General features: G+C 44.1%; 1 protein-coding gene across 1 annotated transcript in view; it reads left to right on the top strand.

Annotated features, from left to right (window-relative positions):
* Positions 1-2,543: 2,543 nt before the first annotated feature.
* AFF2 (ALF transcription elongation factor 2) overlaps positions 2,544-22,612 on the top strand; it is a 392,460-nt gene continuing 372,391 nt past the window's right edge. The window contains exon 1 of the mRNA XM_063141604.1: positions 2,544-2,602. Within this exon, the coding sequence (XP_062997674.1) occupies positions 2,556-2,602 (47 nt within the window). The 5' untranslated portion in view covers positions 2,544-2,555. The remainder of the gene's footprint in view (positions 2,603-22,612) is intronic.

The following is a 22,612-nucleotide window of genomic DNA, read 5'->3' as shown; positions in this document are numbered from 1 at the left end:
GGTCACCCTAGTTCATCACATTCACACTTTAAAAAAAGCCTAGGTGCTCACCTTGAAAAGCATCTTGAACCAAGAGGCCCGCAAGTGACAAACCTACATCTGGGCCTAAACTGGGAGACTCAGTGCAGTTAGAAACTTGGACCGGGACTCGAGAGATCTGCGTTCTAGTCCTCACTCAGCCATGAAGTTCACTGAGACATTAGCTAGACCTAAGGTTTATCCCAGGATATCCTGTGTGTCATTTACATGAACAGGGATGACCCCAGGACAATCCTGGGATAAATCTTAGGTCTAGCTAAGGCCTGAGTGACTTTGGAGCAGTCACTGACTCTCAGCCTCACCTACCTTGCAGGGTTGTTGTGGATTCCTCACAAGAGAGGGTAAAAGTGAGATATAATCATAAATAAATAAATAAACATGTCCCTGCACGTTAGGAGGGTCACCTTCAGCATTTCCGGGTTCAGCATTTTGAAATGGGAATTGATGAACGAGAATGTATCAGTTAATTTGATTTCTGTTAGTTTAGGACTCAGCTGAGACCAAGGTTCTTCCTCTATCAATGACAGCTGTCAAATTAGCATAGCCAAAGCATGTATTGCTGCCAATTACTGCTGTTGAGAAGGGTCCCTGTAATTATCTTGTATATACATTTCAGCTGTGCATAGAAATGGCACAGATCTCCTGCTACATTTTGTATTTCATAGGCTGAGTTCGGACCACACGCTAATCAAGGGGGGGGGGTAATAGAAACAGAATGGGAAACAACCCTTGATTAGCATGTGGTCAGATCTCAGCCATTCCCTCCTGCACATCCATGTTTGCAAGTGTATTTGCCAAGTTTATTTACTTATTACATTTATATACCACCCCACAGCTGAAGCTTTCTGAGCTGTTCACAAAAGTTAAAACAGTAAACATTAAAAAGTATACAAAATTTAAAAACCATCAGAAACATAAAAACAACAGTACTAACTTCTATCAGTTGCTACTTCATATATATAACCTCTTAATTTCTTACACCTTTCTCAGAAAAGGCTCAAGTTGACATACAACCACATCATTTGAGGAAGGGAACTTCTGCGATATTCAAGTTGCACTCCTGAACCCACTTATGAAGAAGAAAGCTTCATTGAACTCAATGGGACTCACTTTCAAAGAGACCCGGATGGGATTGTGTTTCTAGGGCTCAGACTCAGCAGCCGTACCCAGCCAGCGCTGCTTGGAGCTGTAGGAGTTTTTTCTGACAAAACATGCATAGGGTTGAACCCTAAACCTTTCACAGCACGATCCGGTGCCTTCTACGCACCCTGAAGCAAATCCACCCGCTTCAATAGGGCTTACTCTAACCTACGTGTTGTCAAAATGGCAGCCATACAGTGTGACCCTGCGCCTGTTTACTCAGAGGGAAGGAAGGCGCATCGGTGGGGTTTACTCCCTAGCCAGGATGCTTTTGGTTGCAGCCTTGGAAACGTGGCCTGAAAACCTCCAGGGACCTGCTTTGCTGCAACCTGATCTCCTGCATGCTCACTGCATCCCGTGGTGCTTCCTTTAGGGTTGCGGATTTACAGCACTCACAGAGGTCTACTCAGAATCAAGCCCGTTGACTTCAATGGAATTTACTCCCAGGTAAGGATTGCAAGCTTAGAAGCACTGGCTTGTGCGCAGTGTTAGCCTAACCTATGCCCCATGCCTTTCCATGGGTCTACTCTAAGTAGGACAAACATCGGAGTCTTTACTAGGGCTCTCAAGCCTCCTCGCCCTTTGTTTGTTGTTGGGGCCGGCACGACGCGGCTGCTGGCCTTTGCTGGCACCCCCTAGAGGAGGACGAGAGCCGGGCAGCCTCCGCCAGGACTCGTGTCTACTGTACGTGTGAGCGCGTCGGCGTGCAGGGGAGCTGGGGAGGCGCTCGCGCTCTCCCGCAAGTCTCCTCGCCCTTTGTTTGTTGCTGGAACGGGCACGAAAGCCAGCGCGCGTGTGGACGGCGAACCTGAGGGCGGCGCGCTTGGAGGCGGTTCCTCCGGGCTTGGCCTTTGCAGGCACCCCATAGAGGAGGAGGAGGAGGCAGAGGAGAGCTGGGCAGCCTCCGCCAGGACCCGTGTCTGCTGTACGTGTGAGCGCGTCGCCGTGCCGGGGAGGCTTGGGAGGCGCTCGTGCGTTCTGGCTCGCGCCGCCGAGTCGTGGCTTCTGCTCGCTCCTCCCATTGTGGTGGGTGTCGAAGCTGCCGCGGCGGCGGCTACCTCTCCCAGGCGGGCGGGCTCCCGGCGGCGGCGGCCACGGCTTGAGCGAGCAGGAGCGAGCGGGAGGAGCCGCCAGCCGCCTCCGCCTCCTCCTCCTCCTCCTCCTCGGCTGCCCCCTCCCGGCTCTCCAGCGCCGGCGTCTGGCGCACAAGCCGAGCAGCCGGCTGCGGAAGGCGGCGAGAGCCCGGCTCGTCCTCCCGACGCGCTTCCAGCCTGCCCTGCCCCGGCGGCTTCTCCTGGCCGGGCCGGGGGGAGGCGGACCCGGGGAGGGCGGGCGGCCGAGCCAGCCAGCCCGCCGGCCGACCCTCCGCCAGCGTTATGGATCTATTCGACTTCTTCAGGGACTGGGACCTGGACCAGCCGTGGTGAGCGCGCGCGCCCCTCGCCCCCCCCCCCACCGCCTTTCCCTTTTTATGGAGAGCTGGGAGGGTGGGGTTTAAAAGGGGGGGGATATTTACGAAGCCTTTTGTTACCTCTCTCTGCCCCCCCCTTTCTCTCTCTTCTAAGGGGCTTGCCGTTATTTCCATCCCGCTTTGAAAGCCGCCGCCAGGCTGCCCCGGCGGGGCGCGCGGTGCCCGGCGATGCACGCGATGCGCGTCCCTTTTCGGAGGATGCTCCAACTTGGAAGTGGTCCATCTGCAACGCGGGCGGCAGCCGGGCTCGCCTCTGCCCCTCTCCCTGCCCGCCCTCCCCCCAACCCAGTCCGACCCCCCTCCACCCCTGATGGGAGTTTGTCCAGGAACCTTTGGATCCGATTCTCTCCCTCCCCCGCCCCCGGATGACCCCCATCGACACTCGTGCTTTCATTAAACCCCTTCGTTAAGTGGCGTGGGGGAGCGTGTGCTTGGGCAACCACAACAATAACAAAAAAAAAAATCAGGAGGGGGGGAAGGTGAAAGAGAAATTATCCAAGAACCCCCTCTCCCCCTCCCCCCCTTTCCTCCACACACGCCTCCCCTTCATTTCAGCTTTTTCGGCTTGCAATTTCATAGTGTCAGAGAGGCCAGAATTCTGTCTCAACATTATTTCGAAAACTGCCTGCAATTCTCTCTCTCTTCTCTCTCTCTTCACCCCACCCCCACTTCGCAACTGAGCAGTGCGTTTTTTCTGTGCTGTTGTCCACACTACTGCTTTAAAACGGTTTATAAATGTAGTGACAACTGTTTGGGCCCTGGACACACGCGCCACAGGCAGTTTTCAAACCGTTTTCAAAGTGTTACATCCTGCTTGGTGTAGATGCTTTTATTTGAACTTCAAAGTCTTGGACGTGGCACGGAAGGGTTTCCACAGTTCTCCTTCAATTCCCAATGCATTATTATTGTTAGTATGAGCGCTACCTGTTTTGGAAGGAGAAGGTGCTCTGGCAAAAATTGTGAACTTGCTGCAACACTCCCCTCACCCCTAATCAAACTTGAGTTTGGGGGGGAGATTTATTTTTTTTTTGAAATGTTGGTGCTAGTGGAGCATGAGTAACACAGAAGTTGAGTCTTGATTCTGTATTTAACTTGGGAAACTGGGATGCTTTGTTACCATCAGTATTTGGAATATGATTTGCCAGTGTCTGGAATGAATTTGTGTTTTGCTTTGCCAAGCTAATGAGTGAGTTGCAATTTGTAGTTTGCTGTAGAATTGGGGGTGGGGGTGAGATAATAATAAACAGTAACTGGATTAGGTTCACTTGCGGTGGGCTGCAGTTTGCTAACAAGGCAAGCAAAGTTAAAACAAATAAATCGTATTTTGCAAGCTTGATCTCCAGATGCCTTGAAGATGTAGGCAAAATATGGCATGTTTTGCAGAGGGAGTTTAGTTTGTTGCCATGTTAAGCAGTGCGAGTTGTAATAATAATAATAATAATAATAATAATAATAATAATAATAATAGGATATTAAGCTAATCAATGTCAATTTACCAGGCATACCATAGCTGCCTGGGTTGGAAGTCCCAAATGCCTGTCACATTTTATTTATTTTATTTTACAGCAATTGAGAATCAGTCCTTGGGACCATAAATTACCCAGTATCACTATTAATCTGCAAGCAGGCATTGCAGATCTCGTGAAGTGTTTTATCAGCTCTGTGTAAACCATCGCATTATGTCGCTTAATAACCACGCCGTTGTTACTTAAAAGTAATAATCACAATAAAATTAGTGCTCAATTAAATATGCTGCTCTACAGTATCTTTACCCTGCCAAACTAATTTATTTTTGCAGACAGCTGATAACCGCTGTATTGCTACTCAAACAGTATTTGCATACAATTTGCCTAATTTATGGTGTGGGTAACATCATTAATTTAATAGAAGCTGTTACAAGTGAGCGTGAAGGTGTCATTTGAAAAACGAAGCATGTTGCAATGTTTACAGAGTCCAATATTGGTTGTGATGTTGTATTTTTAGCTGTTCAGGATAGCAATTGTTGAAATTATGTATTCCAAGAAAAGGGAAGGTTCTCTCTCTCTCTGTTGGTTTTGTTTTGTTTTGTGGGGTGCACAAACGTTTCCTCTTGTTCTATGATCACCATTAGCTTCTTTTCTCAAAATGTTATTGTTTTAAAAGGGAATCTAGTGCCTTTTGGTTGGAGGAGATTTGCGGGGGGGGGGGGGACTTTTGTCCCTTCCAATTGTATGCTTTTCTCAGTATGGGGTATCTCCATAAATTCCTTGGTTTGTGTGCTGCTAATAAGCAAACACAGATTCAGTGGATTGGGGTCTCTGTCACTGTGTACACACACGCAGTGGGGCTGCGTGAATTTGTGTTTTTATCCTTGAAATCACTACTTCTACGGGAAAGAAGAATTTGCCTGCATGTGTACGTACTGTCTCATCCAATCTCCACCTAAGCCATACACTTATATAATTTAATGTATACTATTAAACCTTTTTTTAAAGAAAAAAACCAACACCTTATTTTTGTATGCTATACATTTTTGTATGCCTCTGCCTGTTTCTTGTGATTTTTTATCTGCAGAAAGAACATGTTTATGTTCCACAGTCAGAAGAAAATTGTATAAAGAGTAGTCCTGCTTTTTAAACCTGAGGGCAATGTGTCCCACAGGGCTACAGTGGGCCTTACTCCCAAGTAAACATACAGAGGATTGCATGCAATGCTATTGTGATTTTATTTATATCTAGGTAGCCTCAAGCACTACGCTAACCGTTACACCCTTAACAGGTTTGTGCATATCCCTGGTAAATGACCTCTTCCTGCATTTTAGAGCACTGCGTGCGATATGAGAGAAGAGGTTTCTGGAATAAAAACGAATGACCCTGGCCTGAATGAATGTGTTCAATTTCGGCTTTGCATCCAACACATGTACACAAATATAAAAAGAAGACGGGAAGATGATATGAGGATTTACCTGAGACTATAAAGATGTGTGTTGTTGGAAATTTAGATTGTAGCCTGCTTGGGGCAGATTGCTAGAATTTGGGGTGTGTTTGCTTGTTGCTTTTTTTTAGGCTGGAAAGTGACGGGCATATTGATGTTGTGTCAGTAAAATAATAACAATAGCATTTGGAGTAGAAGATCAACAGCTATACAATTGGTGCCTTTGTATCTTCCGCAGAGTAATTCATTTCCATCTCTGGGTTTTCCTGCTAACAGCAAATGATCCCCAAAGTAAAACCCTGTTTTATGTATTTATTTGTTCCTAACCAAGGAACTCAGGTTGGCATCCTGTTTTATCCTCACTATATCCCAATACTTTGGTACAGTGAGGCTCAGAGTTCATGACGGCCCACAGCCATCTGGTGACATCATGGCCAAGTTCAACACTCTGTCCATGACTGCAACGCTTTGGCACTGCTAGAAAATGACAGATGTGAATGGCAACAAGGCCCTTTATTAATTCAGGATTTCATCAACTTATTTATTTTGACTACTTGTTTTTTATGGAATGTATGTGATACTTTACAGTATTAGCCAAGTGGAATCCTGTCTAAAGACGCTTACAAGGTGGCATTTTTATTATGGTTGGAGGTAACGATTTGGAGACAGGGAGGGTCAACCAAAAACTATACAAAAGAGATGGGCTTTGAGGTGGGGGTGAGAGGGAGGGAGGGAGGGAGGTGGCACCATGCAGGCATTCAGGAAAGACATTCCAGGTGTAAAGGGCAGAAAGGGAGAATAGGCAGAAACATTTAAGAGAGGCCTAATGCTGGATCAGACCATGGGTCCATCTAGTCCAGCACAGTGGCCAACCAGCTGTCAGGCAGGAACTCACAAGCAGGACATGGTGCAACAGCACACTCCCACCCATGTTCCCCAGAAAGTGGTGTATATAGGCCTACTGCCTCTGAGGCTGGAGGTAGCACATCAGGTCTAGTAGCCATTGACAGCCTTCTCCTCCAGGAATTGATCCAACCCCCACTTTTAAAGCCATCCAAATCATAGAATCATAGAATAGCAGAGTTGGAAGGGGCCTACAAGGCCATTGAGTCCAACCCCCTGCTCAATGCAGAAATCCACCCTAAAGCACCCCTGACAGATAGTTGGCCATCACTACATTTTGTGGTAGTGAATTCCATAAAGGCTCAGAAGACTTTAGGTGGTTATAGGCGTTAGAGTTGGAGGACTGAAATTCCAAGGCAGAAATTAATTGGGATATGTTCATTGATACAGTGTGTCACATTTTAGGCATACACCTAGAAACATTGCATGTGAATGAAGAAAAGATGAGATGATACAGGTACAATTTGAGAGTCATCCTTCCCCGTCCAATGGACAATTGTGGCAAACCTAGGTTTGCCTCTATGTGTAATGTCTATTGTAATAGGTTTCGATGAAAAGACAGAGTTAAATAATTAAGTTCCTTTGACGCATAACTAATATGATACAACTGGGGAAGGGAGATCCCTGCTCTATGCATGTATGTATTGCATTTTTACCCTTCCTCTAAATAACTCCGGGACCAGTAACAAATCAGTCTCTCCCCTCCACTTTATTCTCACAACAACCTTCTGAGGTGGGCTAAACTGAGAGACTGACTGGACGACAGTCATGACTATAGGAGTTGAACCGTGGTACTACTCTGGCACTACCATTTCACCACGGAAAGGACTGGGCACTTCTAAAAACAAAACAAAACAAAAAATTCTTCTCTTTCAAGCCACCCCCATCCCTCCAAATTTCCTGTGAAAACAAAGTCAGTGAAAGCTTGAGAAATCCAGGGGCGTATATTGAGATGCCAAAATCCTAGCCCAGGTGGACATATTATCAACTAGGCACATTAAACATCATAGCTTTTGCTGCCTTATTGTTTAGAGGGAGGGAGGGGGCGGGCGGGCGGGGAATGTGGAAGGACGGATGAAGAGATTGGCTGCAGCACGGTGGTTAAGCATGAGTTGGGAGATTCTGGGTTCAAATTATAGTGTGTACGTGGCTCAGAGTTGCCTTAGCCAAGCCACTAATGCCTCGCCACAGCTCTGCGCCTGTAGTATACTATATTATAGATATATAAATGCTGTCATATGGTTTGCCAAGCCCAACATCTGTTATCTAATTGTGTGTTACACCACAATCCTTAGGCATGTTAACTTGGGAATACATCCTACCGTGTTCAATGGCCATTACTCCCAGGTAACAGTGTACCTAGGATTCTAGCATAAGTAGTGCTGCTAAAGCATGGGTAGTTGTGTACAGTAAATTATCGGGCAAGTTGTTTGGAGGGTGCCCCTCTTAGTGTTAAAATGAAGCAAGCTATATCTTGAAGCAAGCAAGCAAGCTTCAGAGTCATGAGAAGAGAGTGAAGGGGTGATTTACAGTAGCCCAATTACATCAAACCGAGAAAACGGCCATTTATACAAGAAGCTTAAACTCACTAAATGGTTACATAAATAGAAAGGTCAAAGGTTGCCTGGTGGCTGTCGGAGCTGAGAACGGGCCATCTGTAGGCCAGGTCTCTCTCTCTCTCTCTCTCTCCATCTCTCTCTCTCCGTCTCTCTCTGTCTCTGTGTGTGTGTCTCCTACATGAATGCAAACCACACTGCCTGCGCACCCTAGGGGGGTGCAATCAAATATCTTTCCTCAACTGGGACTAGAGAATCCTGCTTCACGTCTCAGACAAAGGTGAACTGTTTCAGTTGCAGCTTCTGCCCATTTCTGGGGTGTTCCTCTGCACGCCATCTGCACAGCGCTGCTGTGGGACACCTTTTCAGTTCCTCAGCTTTATTACCCCGAAGTCTTAAATTGCTTGTTACATAAATGTCTGACCCTGAAAGCTGGAACAGGGTGATGGTTTTGATGCGTACATGTGAAATGGAGTAGATAGACCCCCTTTCTTGTGGGAAGAGTGGGAGGAAATTGACATGCTGAATGGAAAAGAGAGAGAGAATCCTGTCTCCTTTATTTATTTATTACATTTCTCTATCGCCCAATAGCCGGAGCTCTCTGGGCGGTTCCCTTCTGTTGTCTTTCAGAAAGTTAAAGTGTGTTTATTTGGGGACTTTGTATTATGGACATATCCCCAAAGTAATTATTTAGGAGCATTTTCAGTTTCCTTCTGGATTATTATTATTATTATTATTATTATTATTATTATTATTATTATTATTATCTTTTTGGCAACATAAAGAAATGATGTTCCAAGCTTCTGGTATGTGGTAGACGGATTAGGAGCTGTCACAATAAGCAACCAAGACAGAGTGAAAAATACAGTCCGAGTTGAGGATTGGGAAGGGGGTTAGGGTGGGACAAACCCCACAATTGATTACACCATAACATACTAAATTCTTCCTGGTCTTACATGGGATTGCAAAGAATGTTAAACCAGAGTGGAACCCAGTGTTTTGTAAACAGACGGCCATGCGCGAAGCTGATGGGTCAAACTGATGAAGTCAGTGCAGTGAACACCGCATTGTTTTGCTAATGAGTAATCCAAGAATGTTATGACTTAAAAATAGAGAAATCCCAAAGGACAGAAAGCAAGCCTTGTGCAAAAGGCCAAGCTGTCGAGAACTGGCGTGTTGCAGAGTTGAGAGAAGAGGAAGAATCCAGAATTTTTGGTCAGGTTAATGTAGATATTGGCTGTGTTATGCATGTATAAATCCCCACGGAAATCAACAGGAGTTAAATGTATGGACATGAGTGTAGGATTGCAGGGGAGGGCTTCATGTGCTCTCATGCAGAAAATATGCACTCTAGACCCTCCCTGGTTTAGATGGAACAATGGTCTGACTCAGTATAAGGCCACTTCACATATAATTTATCCTCTGCTATGCTGAATTTTAATATGTTAGGTCAGGATTTGCCAGTACCTGTATTCGTGGTGCGCTCTCCCTCGCTCCCTCCCTCCCTCCCCAGATAGTGGTCTGGGGGCTGGAAGAGTATTTTGTTATTCAACCCCAACACCTCCCGAGGGCCACAGGCTCTGTAATAAAGTCAGTTCTAGCTATGAATAATTCCTTAAAGACACTGGGGTGCAAGCATAATCAAGCCATTCCTTGCCAAATTCAGCATCCCTGCATTAAGGCACCTTAGGCAGAAGTGATAAGGTGGTCCATTGCCTGGGAGCTATTGTGACACTCTTCTCTGTCCCAAAACCCACTTTTCATGGCCTATAACTGGCTGGGGAATGCTGGGAGTTGTAGGCCTTCTTTCTGCCTTAACATGTAGAGGGTTCCACCCTTCATCTTCATTCCCAACTGTAACCAGTAGTTCTAATCACCTTTCTTCCCCCGCCTTCCTTATCTCTCCATCTATCATTTCCATCTGAGATTTTAAGCACCCTGGAGACAGACATCTGTCTTTCTTGCCTCTGCAATGGTGCCATGCATGTTGATGGGGCGGTGTAATTGTAAATAACAACAACAACGCCACCTGCAACACAATGTTCAGTACGTGGAGTGCTGAGTTCTTGCCAGCCAGCCTACCACAGTCTCTTCCAGATTGCTCCATTCCACCCTCCCTCAGCAGTCAGTCATGCTCAGACCTCATTAGGCATTTTTGTTGTCCTCCCCCCGCCCACCAGTAAGGTTGTTTGGGATTCCTTGCAACTTGCTGATACCCACACCTGGATGCCATTTTGAACATATAAGGATCTGCACTTGGAGAATGCATTATTATTAGTTGCGGTACTTATTACTAATTAGGATCATGATAAAAACATGATGTACATCGTCCTTTCACTACCTGGATCCTTTCAGATGTTTTGGACTCCGACTCCCATCAGTCCCAATCAGCATGGTCAGTGGTCAGGAATTCTAGGAGCTGTAGTCCAAAACAGGTTGGGGAAGGCTGAATTACCATGTAATACACACACACACAGAGTTTCCATTCCTGATTACCTGGAAGCGGGGCTTACTATATAGGTGACCAAACAAGGGCTATTTACTTATATGCCTGCTCCTCCTGCATTGTGAAGTGGTACAGTCCCAGGAAGGCTGTATCATATCTCTGTTTGCTTCTTTCTGAATATGTGTAGGCTCTTGGCATGCTTCCAGATGAGGCGTTTGTTGTGCCTCATTCACAGAATTTTCTGGTAGAGTCCAGAAATCATCACCTGCCATTTGTAACCCTTCTTTGTTTTCCTACTAATTCTTACCACAAAAACAATTCCGGGGACTTGGACAGCATGGCAGCACCGTGTCTTTGGCGTGGTGGTACTAGAAGCCCTCTCTCGGGGAGCACGCAGGGATCCCACTGAAGTGGGCAGCTCATAGAAGTCATAGGTATGTTGTCAGGTGTTTGCTTGACCAGGGCCCCAAAATAATTGTTTCTAGAACAAGATCCCCAGACTTGCTAAGCATTCATAGTTGGGGGATGCACTTTATTGATCTGAATGGGCCTTGCCTCTGCTGAAGATTGTACTGTGAGTTTCTCGGTTGGCCAGCTTCCTTTAAATGTATCTCTCAACTGAACGCTGGTCGTATCATTAGAAGTTGACTGAAGTCAACTTGAAGTCCCTGCTGAAAAGGAATTTGTTTTTCTCTTCCCCCTTCTCTTTTTTATGTCATCCTTTTATCTCTAGATATCTCCATTAGTCTGTAGATAATTAGGGTCAGAGAGTTCGGGGCCAAGAGACACTAGAACAATTTAAACAACTCTTTTGATTACTAAGCACCATTAGCCAGCGTCTTTGAAAAGTAAAAGCTTTCAAGTTGTTGTGCTTTTTTCTTTTCTTTTTAAAATCCCCTTCTGGACACTGGAAATGGTAGCTATTTTTAAGGAAAAGTTTGCTTGTACTGACTGAAGCTAACACAACACTCCCAGCCTCTCTGCTGCTCTCAGGGGCAAAGGAGACAAGCTATCGTGTCAGTCAGTGAAGGGGACCTCCCTGTCCCAAGGCCAAGATTTCTTTTTTCAAAAACGAAGGCTGTTGCCATGCAGACACATGGCCGGCTGCAGCAAAACAGGAAGCCCGAAGGAAAAGATGGAATTGGGTTCCAGATTAGCAACAAGAGAAAGGGGGGAATGCTCACCAGTGAGGAAATTTGGCAAAATCATAGAAGGTAGGTCTTTCAAGACCCTGTTAGTTATGATGGTTATATCGAACCTCAAGATTTAGGGCCAGTATGTCAATCAACAGTGGTTGCTAGGAAGCTGCAGTTGACTTTGGCCTTCATGGCCTGGTTGTAGGCTTCCTGGAAGCATGTGGTTGGCTAACTGTGAGAAGCAGGATGCTGGACTGGATGGACTCACCTTGGTTTGATCCAACTGGGCTATTCTCATGAGATGCAAAGTAGGTGCTGTAGTTGAGCTCTGGGAACATGCCAGGTCCCACAGAAGAGCCTGTTCCTCCTGGGCCCTCCCAGCTTCATCTTGACAAAGATGCTCAGCTAGCCCCTGTTCCAATATGACATGCTCATGAATGCCTAAGGTACTGCAACAGCTCCCAAAACAGTACGGATGTTATGGATGGGTGAGGATTTCGTTTCAATTTGGTTTTGATAAGAATTTACCAATATTCTCAAATTTCTCACCTTTGGAGGAAAAATAACTTGAGATGAGAGATGAAATGTGGGAGCAATCTAAACTAAATGACCCCTCCATCCAGGCCCAAAACTTTTGAGAGTTTGGGTCTTAAAAGTCTGGGTTTGGATCTCCGTATATTCAAGTACAATAGTGTTGGATTTCTGACAGGCTCCTCGTTTTTTTCTGACAAGCTCCTCATCTTTTGCAGCTCTGTGGCAGGCAGGTACATCAAGCTCCTTTCCATACTTGGAATAGCTGTACCTATTCCATTTGGCCAGTACAGATGGATGAGAATTTCGTTCAGCTAATTTTGTTTTTAAGAAGAACTTTCCCAAAGTTGCAAAGTTCTTCATATTCAAGAGAGAGAGAGAACCTGAGATTTTTAAAAAATCAAATGCAGGAGACCGTGGAACTGAGAGTTCCTCTCATCCCTGATTAGTATCTTCCAAATGCAGTGTGGCCATTGGTCCTGGGACCTTCTGGCCAATTGGGTTATGAGAGCACTGCCTCAAATGATTTGAATAGATGTCATCAATTGCTGTGCTCCTGGGTACAGAGGGGGAAATAGACATGGATCTGCTAAGGTGTGTTTCTCTAGGTGTTTAACTGTTTGTTGTGAAACTTCTGCAAAGGAGCAGGTGATAAACTTATTCCAGGGGTCTTAGGAAACCCGAGTGAATTTTAAATGTAGATTAGGAGCAAACGTTGACAGCTGAGCCTGCCTTACCTCAGTTGATTAATTTATAAGGATACTGGTCAATGATTTTAACCAACAGCTATGTATAGCAGAATCCTAATGGGATCTGTCTGTTAAGATTATATAAAAGAGTGTTTGATTTATTTCATAGGGTATTCTTCTCCTTCTTCTAATGCTCCACTTTAACTTCATACAAATAATGCATTAGTCACACCGGATGAAATGGCATATTGAATAAAGTTGTGATTTTGTCTGCCTCTCATAATCTGATTTAGCAAAGGATTAAATCTGTTTGAGTAGTTTATTCATATCATAAAAAGAGATTGTTGGCTGAATGAAATCTTTTACATCTGCCACTTTCGATCTCATTAGGAAAGACAGTAATGCAAAGCCCTTCATTTCTTTATAATGCATTTTTTCCAACTCCTGGCATTTGTGAGGATAGATTTTTGCTCCTCTCTATATTTGTGTGCTAGATTAAGGGCAGGATTAATCATCAAGTTAAAGCAACATCTGGCTATAGATGTATGAAAGTGAGGCAAGAGATGCTTTGCCTTCATTCTCTACTTCTTGGCTTCCTGGATGGATCTGACTAGCCATCGCGGCAACAGGATCCTGCACCCTGTGCTCAATATCTAAGGTCCTCCTCTGAGTGCCTACTCTGAGGGAAGCTCGGAGGATGGCAACAAGGGAGAGGGCCTTCTCGGTGGTGGCCCCCTGACTGTGGAATGATCTCCCCGATGAGGCTCGCCTGGTGCCAACATTATTATCTTTTTGGCGCCAGGTCAAGACTTTTCTCTTCTCCCAGGCTTTTTAACATTTTAACAGCATTTTAACAGCATTTAACAATGTTAAGTTTGTTTTTAATGGACCCCAGAACTGTTATTTTTAAATGGATACTGTTGTTTTTATACTGTTGTTTTTATGTTTCTGATGGTTTTTTAAATCAATCTTGTATACTTTTAAATGTTTACTATTTTTAACTGTTGTAAACTGCCCAGAGAGCATCGGCTGTGGGGCGGTATATAAATGTAATAAATAAATAAATAAATAAAACCAGAAGGGCTTTTGGGGTGTCCCAGCAGGGCTCTTCTTACATTCTTGTATTCTTAGTTTGTTCTTGTTTGCCAAAAGATATGGCGGAAGCTGAAATGGGCCTACCTATTCTTGCCTGCCACCAACACCTCAGTTGCTCAATTTCACAGTTTTTTCTAGCATGAAATAAAGAAAATATGGCAATACATTCCATTATGGCCGGTACAATCATCATCATCATCCCATAGAAATCCGTTCTTTATGCCCACAATAGAGAAATGGCTACTGAAGATGTTTGAGCTAGCAGAGATGGTGAAACTCACGGCAATAATGAGAGAGAAATCAACTTTAAGATTTATAACTGAATGGGAACCTTTTTTAAAATTTATGAAGGGACGAGAAAAAGATTACTTGTATATCTGTGGATTCAACCAATAATGTAGAAAATGTTAAGCGAGAAATGAGAGATTTGGATTTGACAGCGATAGAATAAGAAACAACAACATTGTTACACATTTTTGCTGCGGAGAATATTGGAAGAGCATTTTATTTTTGTGTTTTTTGTTTGCTTTTGCTTTGTTCGATTTTTGTGGGTGTGTTTGTCTATATGTATTATATTTTGTTCTGTAGTGTCTTTTATTTATTGGTGTTTGGAAACAATAAAAAAGATTAAATCTAGAAATCCATTCTTTGCTTAGCAATGTTGGATGAACACAGATGACATTTGCCAATAACTTACTGTGGAATACATGTAACCTAGCTTGCCTGTATGCTCCTGCCAATGGTGTAGAGACATCTAAGAGCACTTCTACACCTGATCAGAAATTCAGAGAGCTGGGAAGCGAGAGGATTTTCCTCTTCACTTAGCAGGCCTCCATTCATGGAAGTTCCATTTGTATTGTCATGGGAAATAGTCATGGATATGCCTAATCCCTTTAAAATGTCAACTAAACTAGTGGCCATCCCGACATTTTGAATCCGAGAAGGCCACAAGTTACTTATGATGTGCTGTGTAAAATGCTGCGTTTTGCTTGTCCTGCGTCCGCTGCCAATTGGTTTCATTGAGTGATCTTACTCATTGGGTGAATTAGGAGAGAAGGGAGGGGGGAAATATATCTGTGTGTTCATTTTCTCCATACTGATCATAGGATTGGATCTAGGATCTGCCTTCCATTCAAGGTGCCTCAGCCATTGTGGGATCCCCTTTCCCTCCCTTCACCACAGCTCATCCCATTCAGCAAGGTCCCTGATCCCTTGTGCACATTTTCAGGGGGTTGGACAGATGGCCGTGGGGAGGAGGAGGCAGTGTGGATGTCCGCTGCTGCTGGCCCGAATGCGCATGCCTAAAATGGGATCCTGTCCATAGTCGTTTTAATCAGAGACTACAAATCTGTCCAGTTCGCAAAAGCCTCACGGCAGTTAGTGATCTTAACACACGCCCAACACAGCAATGCTATTTTTATGCCCCTCTTTTCTGTGGTGTATTTTGTAAAGTCCACACGAAGCATCTGGGTTTGCAATGGCATCTATGTATATGGCAGGAGAGCTTTTAATACACACACAGACACAGACACACACCCCAAAGAGCATCCCTTTAATTGTTTTGGCCCAAGTAGCTCAGATTTTTGTAGTTGTGTATGTATGGGTGTGTTTTAATATTGAACACAGAGACAAAGCATTCCTTGTTTGTGGCTTTAGGGAAAACTGTTTAGCAGAGGCTAAAAAAACACCCAACCTGAACAGGCACGGCGAGAAGTCTATCAGTGCATGACCTATAAAGTCCTTAAAGTGATCTGTGGATGGAGGCTGCATGGTAAGTCTGCTTCTTGTCTCGGTAAATGGCCTGGCTAAAGTGGCTGTGCACAGCAATCGGAGGAGGAGTAGATCACTAAGAAAGATCAGGCTGAAGTCCCTGGGGATGATAAGCCCAGTTCAGCAAGCAGCCGTGCTCCTGGGTGACACGGTTCTTGCTATCTCGCTTAATAAGGGAGCTTATTATGGAGAGCCTGATAAGGCTTATATTATTTGTCTGAGCAGAATGTAATTTCCAGTTAAACAAGGTAGGGTTCAGTTTAATAGTCTGGGGAGGCATTGGGTTGGCCTTCTTCGTAAGAGAGTCAACATGTCCCATTAATAGCCATTGTCGTTGGAGTGTGTGTTTGAATGGTTACCGATATTCTTTGGTTCTGAGTAGGGCAGACGTTAAACACATCTCAAAGGCGTGAGCTGCATGACCGATTCACTTGCAGACATTTTGATTGCCGCATGTAAATATGCATATATCCACCTGTGCACAAAACCAATAGTTCTGAAGCAGCAGCAAAAACCCCGCTTTCTGGATCAGGCTAATTTTCAAGGAATTATGCAGAACCGCAGGCAGCTCAGAGGTATCGCATTTTTTTCTAGGCTAACTCATACGAGAGACAACTAGCAAAGACTAGCAGTGGTTCTGTCCTTTAAGAGAGATCTACCCTGGTCACTCCTCTGTCCTTACTCTTGACAAAGAGTGTGGGTGGACAGAGGGATGGCCTTATAGGTGGGTGGACTCGATGGGTGGGTGGACTCGATGGCCTTATAGGCCCCTTCCAACTCTACTGTTCTATGATACCTATGGATGGGTGAATGAGCCATATTCAAGATTGGCAGACTTCTCTGAACATCACCGCCACTGCTCATGTTCCTGTGCACTCTGTGCCAGTGGGGAAATTGTGCAAATGGAGCAGCGACGGAAGGTAAAATTTGTGCAACATCCCCCTGTTTGATTTGCTCACTTTTTCTAAATTTCCACAAATCTCCTAAATTTCTCCATAGAGTAAAGTAGGACTGATTCGATCGATCTACGAAGTTTGCGTACATTTAGGAAATTTAAGCAAATCAAATGCAAGGATGTGTTCAGCAGCTTGCAAACATTTTCTACAGCCAGGTGCTCACGCTCGCATTTGAAGTTGCGAACAGGGCATGCACGAACAGGGATGCACGAGAAAATGAAATTCTCGTGCATCCCTAGTAAGGTGGGGCCCTGCCTTCCATCAGGTTGGATTATTTGTGTATCAATCCAGTAGTTTTCTCTGACTAGCACAGCCTTCCTCAACCTGGGGCACTCCAGATGTGTTGGACTGCATCTTCCAGAATGCCCCAGCTGGCTGGGGCATTCTGGGAGTTGTAGTCCAACACATCTGGAGCGCCCCAGGTTGTGGAAGGGTGGCTAGCAGCAACTCGGAAATTTTTTTTTTCCATGCAAAGGACTAGCCAGACCTGTTGAACTTCACTGACTGTAACTCAGTTGCAGAGCACAGGCTTTGCGTGCAGGTGGTCCCTGGTTCGATCCCGGCCATCTCCAGTTAAAAGGATCAGGTAGGAAAGTTTTTTCTCTCTGCCTGAGACCCTAGGGAAATACTGAGTCCATGCCAGGCCACATTATATGTTCAACGTCTTGAGTCATTTCTACCATAGTATCCGTCTTCTTCAAACATAGTTAGATAGGAAGCTATAAGGTCAGACCAGTGGAGGCTGGTGGCGCTGATTTCAATGGGGCTGTGAATCTGGGTTTCAGTGAGAACCAGACAGAACTCTAAAGGAGCTGTCCATGATGCTGAACCTAATTGGGTTCAGGAGTTCAGCACCTTGGATATTTCTTTTAGAGTTCTAGCTGGTTCAGACTGAAATTCAGAATGGATTCACACTCCCACCAAAACTAGAGCCAGCACCCACCACTGGATCAGACACTTTGCCCCTTTAGCCCTGTACAGTTTATTCTGCCTGGGGCCAGCTCTTCAGGTTTTCAGACAGGAGTTTCGAGAGTAGGAATGGGCAAATGAGCATGTTCAAGATGGCAGGATTCTCCACACATCGCCTCGCTGCTGGACCAGTGCCTAAACCCTGTTTGCATTTGCAGTCACTGCTCACTCCATGCAAATGGGAAAATTGTCCAAAACAAGCAGCAATCAGAAGGGAGATTGGCACAGATTTTCTCATTTGTACAACTGTCCTCCCCAGATTAGAGCGGAGCCAATTCAGTCTGGTGCGTAGGGCACATTGTTCTTAATAGTGATTCCTCATCTCCATATTTATTTATTTATTTATTTATTACATTTCTATACCGCCCAATAGCCGAAGCTCTCTGGGCGGTTCACAAAAGTTAAAACCATCATAAAACAACCAACATATTAAAAGCACAATTACAAAATACAGTATAAAAAGCAAAAATTTATGGAAGTTGTCAATCGTTTTGAGCCTGACGCTAAGACCTCTCCAAGGAAATAGTGCTGCTTAAACCTACTGATGACCTGAAGCTGAGCTCATTTATTTATAGCACCATCAGTTTGCTATGAGGCCTCACAAAGTATCACAAGACAAGTCCCTGCCCCACAGAGCTTACAAGTGAATGTTTGACAGAGAAAGGGAAAGGAAGTAGAGGAAGGGATAAATAGGGAAGTAATTTTGCATGAAAACACTAATTATATCTAATGGGAATGAGCTTGCTAATTATAAATTCTATTTGTTTACGTTTATGTTAGCATATGTTTGGGTGTTCTAAGCTATGTTAAAAGTTAAGGCTGCAGTCCTAAACTCACTTACTAATGAGTAAGCCCCAATGAACACAGCAGGGTGTACTTCTGAATAAAATTGCACAGGTTTGTACTGTATAGGGTGACCCTATGAAAAGGAGGACAGGGCTCCTGTATCTTTAACACTTGACTAGAAGAGGGAATTTCAGCAGGTGTCATTTGTATATATGGAGAACCTGGTGAAATACCCTCTTCATCACAAAAGTTAAAGTGCAGGAGCTATACTAGAGTGACCAAATTTAAAAGAGGGCAGGGCACCTGCTGCTTTAACTGCTGTGATGAAGAGGAAATTCACCAGGTTTCCCATATATACAAACAACACCTGCTGAAATTTCCTTTTCTATGCAACTGTTAAAGATACAGGAGCCCTGTCCTCCTTTTCATAGGGTCACCCTAGTACTGTAACGCCTCAACAACCACCTAAAAGGTAGGCCGGTATTAATAGCCCCATATTTTGGAGTGGGGTACAAGCTGAGCCTTGCTTGAGGCCAATGGCTTGATTTCAGTTGAGGGCAGCTCACGGCTCATGCCCTTCACCACTACAGGGCACCATCTCAGTTGCATCACATCGTTGGACAGAACAGTAGATTGAACGGTGTCCTTATCTCATTTTGTGAATTCAAGTTTTAATTGACTTGCAGCTGACTTTGTACAAATCTCATTTGTTCATCTCGCTGATTGTGGAGGAGCTCTGGGGTTTTGATCAAGTTGCTTTGATCTTCGGGATGTGGCTGACGCGACGTGCGCTGACGCTTGCTCAAGCCTTGCAAAAAATGAACACGTAACGAAAATAGCTTTGCCCTTTATGGCTCTCATGGCCCCCTGGCCACCTGTCCCAGAGGAAAGAGGAAGCCAGAGTAGTTTAAAACAGATGTGAAACCTTGCTGTTGTTCCCTTGCAAGTGCAAACCACAGGTGCAAAGTGCTTGGGTGAAGGCAGGCGTGATGTGAAAGGAGCGTTTCCAGTGCGGCCCTTAGTAGTGGAATGAGCTGGGCGTCTGCCATGCAGTGCAACTGAAAAGGCAGCCGTACGCACCCGTGCAGTTCAAATCACTGCCCCCCTCCCTTTTTCTTTTTAAAAGTACTGCCCCAAATTTTTGAAATGCCAAAAAAGTTTGGCCCAGATTTGGGGGACAGGAAGACAAATGAGGGGATGAAATAGTCTCCCAGTTTTGCATTTTTGGGAGATTGGGGCGCAATCTCCCTTCCCATCAATGTCTTTCAGAATGGGCCGTTCTATTAAATCTAAAATGGCAACCATTCCCCCCCCTCAATTATCCCACAAAATAACTGAAGAGCCCCCTAGTAGTAGGTGTCTACTAGGAGAAGGGTTTTCTCTGCTGTGGTCCCCCGGCTGAAGAACGAGCTCCCCAGAGAGGTCCACCTGGCGCCTACACTGTACTCCTTCCGTCACCATCTGAAGACCTTTTTATTTTCCCAGTGTTTTAACACCTAATTTAACTTAAATTTAAACTTTGCCATTTTAATTCCATATTTTAACCTTTATCCATTTTTGCTGTGTGGTTTTATCCTGGTTGTGCTTTTTATATTGTGTGTTTTTAGATTGTTGGTTGTTTTCATGCTCTTCATGGTTTTAAATTTTGTGAACCACCCAGAGAGCTTCGGCTATTGGGCGGTATAAAAATGTAATAAATAAATAAATAAATAAATAAATAAAATACTTTGTAGCAAACAGGGCTTTGAAATTAGCCCAGCAATTATTATTCATCTTATGAATAATAATATTCATTATGAATAATAATGTTATTATGAATAATAATAACAGCCCAGCAATTATTATTCATTTTATTAAATTATTGTTAATGTCATCATCATCATCAATAATAATAATAATAATAATTAAAGGAAGCATTTTTAAAAACAAAGATGCTCCAGAAATGGGGTGGGGCAGGTTTTCTTGTTGACATTGGTGGGGGCAATAGGGATAGAGAGAAACTTGTTTGGTTTCCAAACCAACATGTGAACTGAAACTCTGTTACCGTCCAAAATTTGCCCCTCTCTGAATTTCACGATGGAGTTCTCCATTTAAAATAAAATACATCCAAAAATGTATAGACTTCGTTATTAATTTATTTGTGGCATTTGTTTTCTGCTGAACATAATAAAATCTCTCAGTGGATTAGTGGAAACTGCATACAAAAAATGTATTAATGTATTATATCAGGGGTGGGAAGGGGTGTAGGCTAAATTGCAAAAAATATATAAATGCACGTATTTAGAAAAACGTGCACAAAAGTGTGTATGAATTTTCATGCAAACTTTTTTAAAAAACGACCTCAAAGTTCAGGATGAACCAGCTTTTAAATTGAAAAAAAGAAGAAGAGAGAAATAGTGAGAAACTGAAGTTGACGAATCCATCTGTCCCAGTCATAGACCAACCTATCAGCACTGTGCACAGCTGGGCCTCTGGTCCAAACTTGCACAGCGAGTCTGAACCTCTAGAGACAAGATACATTTAGATTAAAGGTGTCTGGGGGTGGGGAGGGATGGAGGGGGACATACAGAGTGTTTGGTTTTCTATAGGTCTTTACCCTTTTGGTTCCCATATTCCACTTCTTTTTCCCTTATGGGTGAATAGAGTTTAGAATGCCGTATTCATTTCCACAGGATTACAAGATCGGTTTCCCCTGTTTTCCTTTTCTTTTCCTTTTTTTTAATGCTAGGCATATGTTTTATGAAGATACAATCACATATTAAGCTCACCAAGTTTCTCATCTATAGCTACGTGGGTGTCATCTATCTGTCTGTCTGTCTACATCTCACATATATAGTTGTAAGCGAAATTGTAGGCACTCCTGGTGTGGAAGAAGAGTGGTAGTTTTTTGTCTTTCCTCCCCCCTTGTTTTTGTGTTCACTAACGTACTGTTTGTTCTAGAGTCACAGCAAGTGGGAGTTAAAGCTTATAAACACACCGTTTGGCTCTTTAAAAAGGCATTTAGTGTACGATTACGGCTGTTTACTTTCTTGTAATTGTGTTTTGAGGTTTCTCGGGGCTTACAAAGATGGGTCTCTGCAATCTTGGAGGGCTGTATCACTTTAACTCCCCCCTCCCCACAAAAGGAACTAATTATAGCTTATTGAGACAGATATACATAAAATTCAATGTTTTGTATGCTTTTTCACCCATGACTATGGTCCGGATTTATTATTATTATTATTTTTATTATTTTTTATTATTATTTATTTATATAGCACCATCAGTGTACATGGATTTGCATGGGATCTGTCTCTTGCTGGAATGAGCGAGACTGAGGTGTTCTCTCTCTCTCTCTCTTCAAGGCGTGGTGTGGAAACTGCTTTTCTGTGACTTCATCCAATGGTAATGTTTAAAGGCACAGCACCTTCTGGGTGGGATCAATCCAGCAAGTACTTCTCAGGCAAATGTTGCCTGGGAGAACTCAGGAACTGAGTGGCAAGTGGATTCCCAATTGACTTGCCTCACGAGCTATACTTTCTTTAAATGTGATTATTTATTTAAAAAGTTTATAAGTTGCCTTTTAGGCTTAGCTGTCCCAAGGCAGAATTCAACAAAACTGAAAAACAATAACAAGAATAACAAGTGTTTAGGGCTCGCTTGAAGACCTGCCATGATGGGGCCTTGTGGACATCCATTGGAACAGAGCTCCACAAGGGGGGCGCTACCAAGAAGGCCCTGTCCCTTACACCCACCAGCCCAATTGCTCTTACAGGTGAGCACACAAGTAAGGCTTCTGATGCTCATCTCAAAGTACAGGCAGGTTGGTGTGTAGGGAAGCAATCCCTCAAATCACCAGCACCCACGCCACTTAGAGCTTTAAAGGCCAATAACAACACTTTAAATAGTGTTTCCAGTCAGAGCACTCCACAGCCAGGGCACTGTGACGTAAAGACCCTTACACTTGGCCTGTCACATATACCCTTCTCAGGCCAATCGCCACTACTTGAAAACCCGAGGGAGGGTTAATTAAGACCTTTCCCCTAGCTATGAGGGAAACAGGTTTAATATAGGATCTGCTCTAAATATACTGCAGGCATAATCTGGTGTGGGTGTTTAATAACTGTAAAGCAGGTAAATGATGCCAAGCTGATATGTGGTATTTGGTAGCTAACAAAATAATAATACGTTTATTGTAATTTAAAAGCTTTAAATCAAAATATAATACTTTCA

Source organism: Elgaria multicarinata, chromosome 15 (assembly GCF_023053635.1).
Source record: "Elgaria multicarinata webbii isolate HBS135686 ecotype San Diego chromosome 15, rElgMul1.1.pri, whole genome shotgun sequence".
NCBI lineage: Eukaryota > Metazoa > Chordata > Lepidosauria > Squamata > Anguidae > Elgaria > Elgaria multicarinata.
Note: the sequence above shows the minus strand (reverse complement) of the source record. Positions and strands in the feature narration are given on the sequence as shown.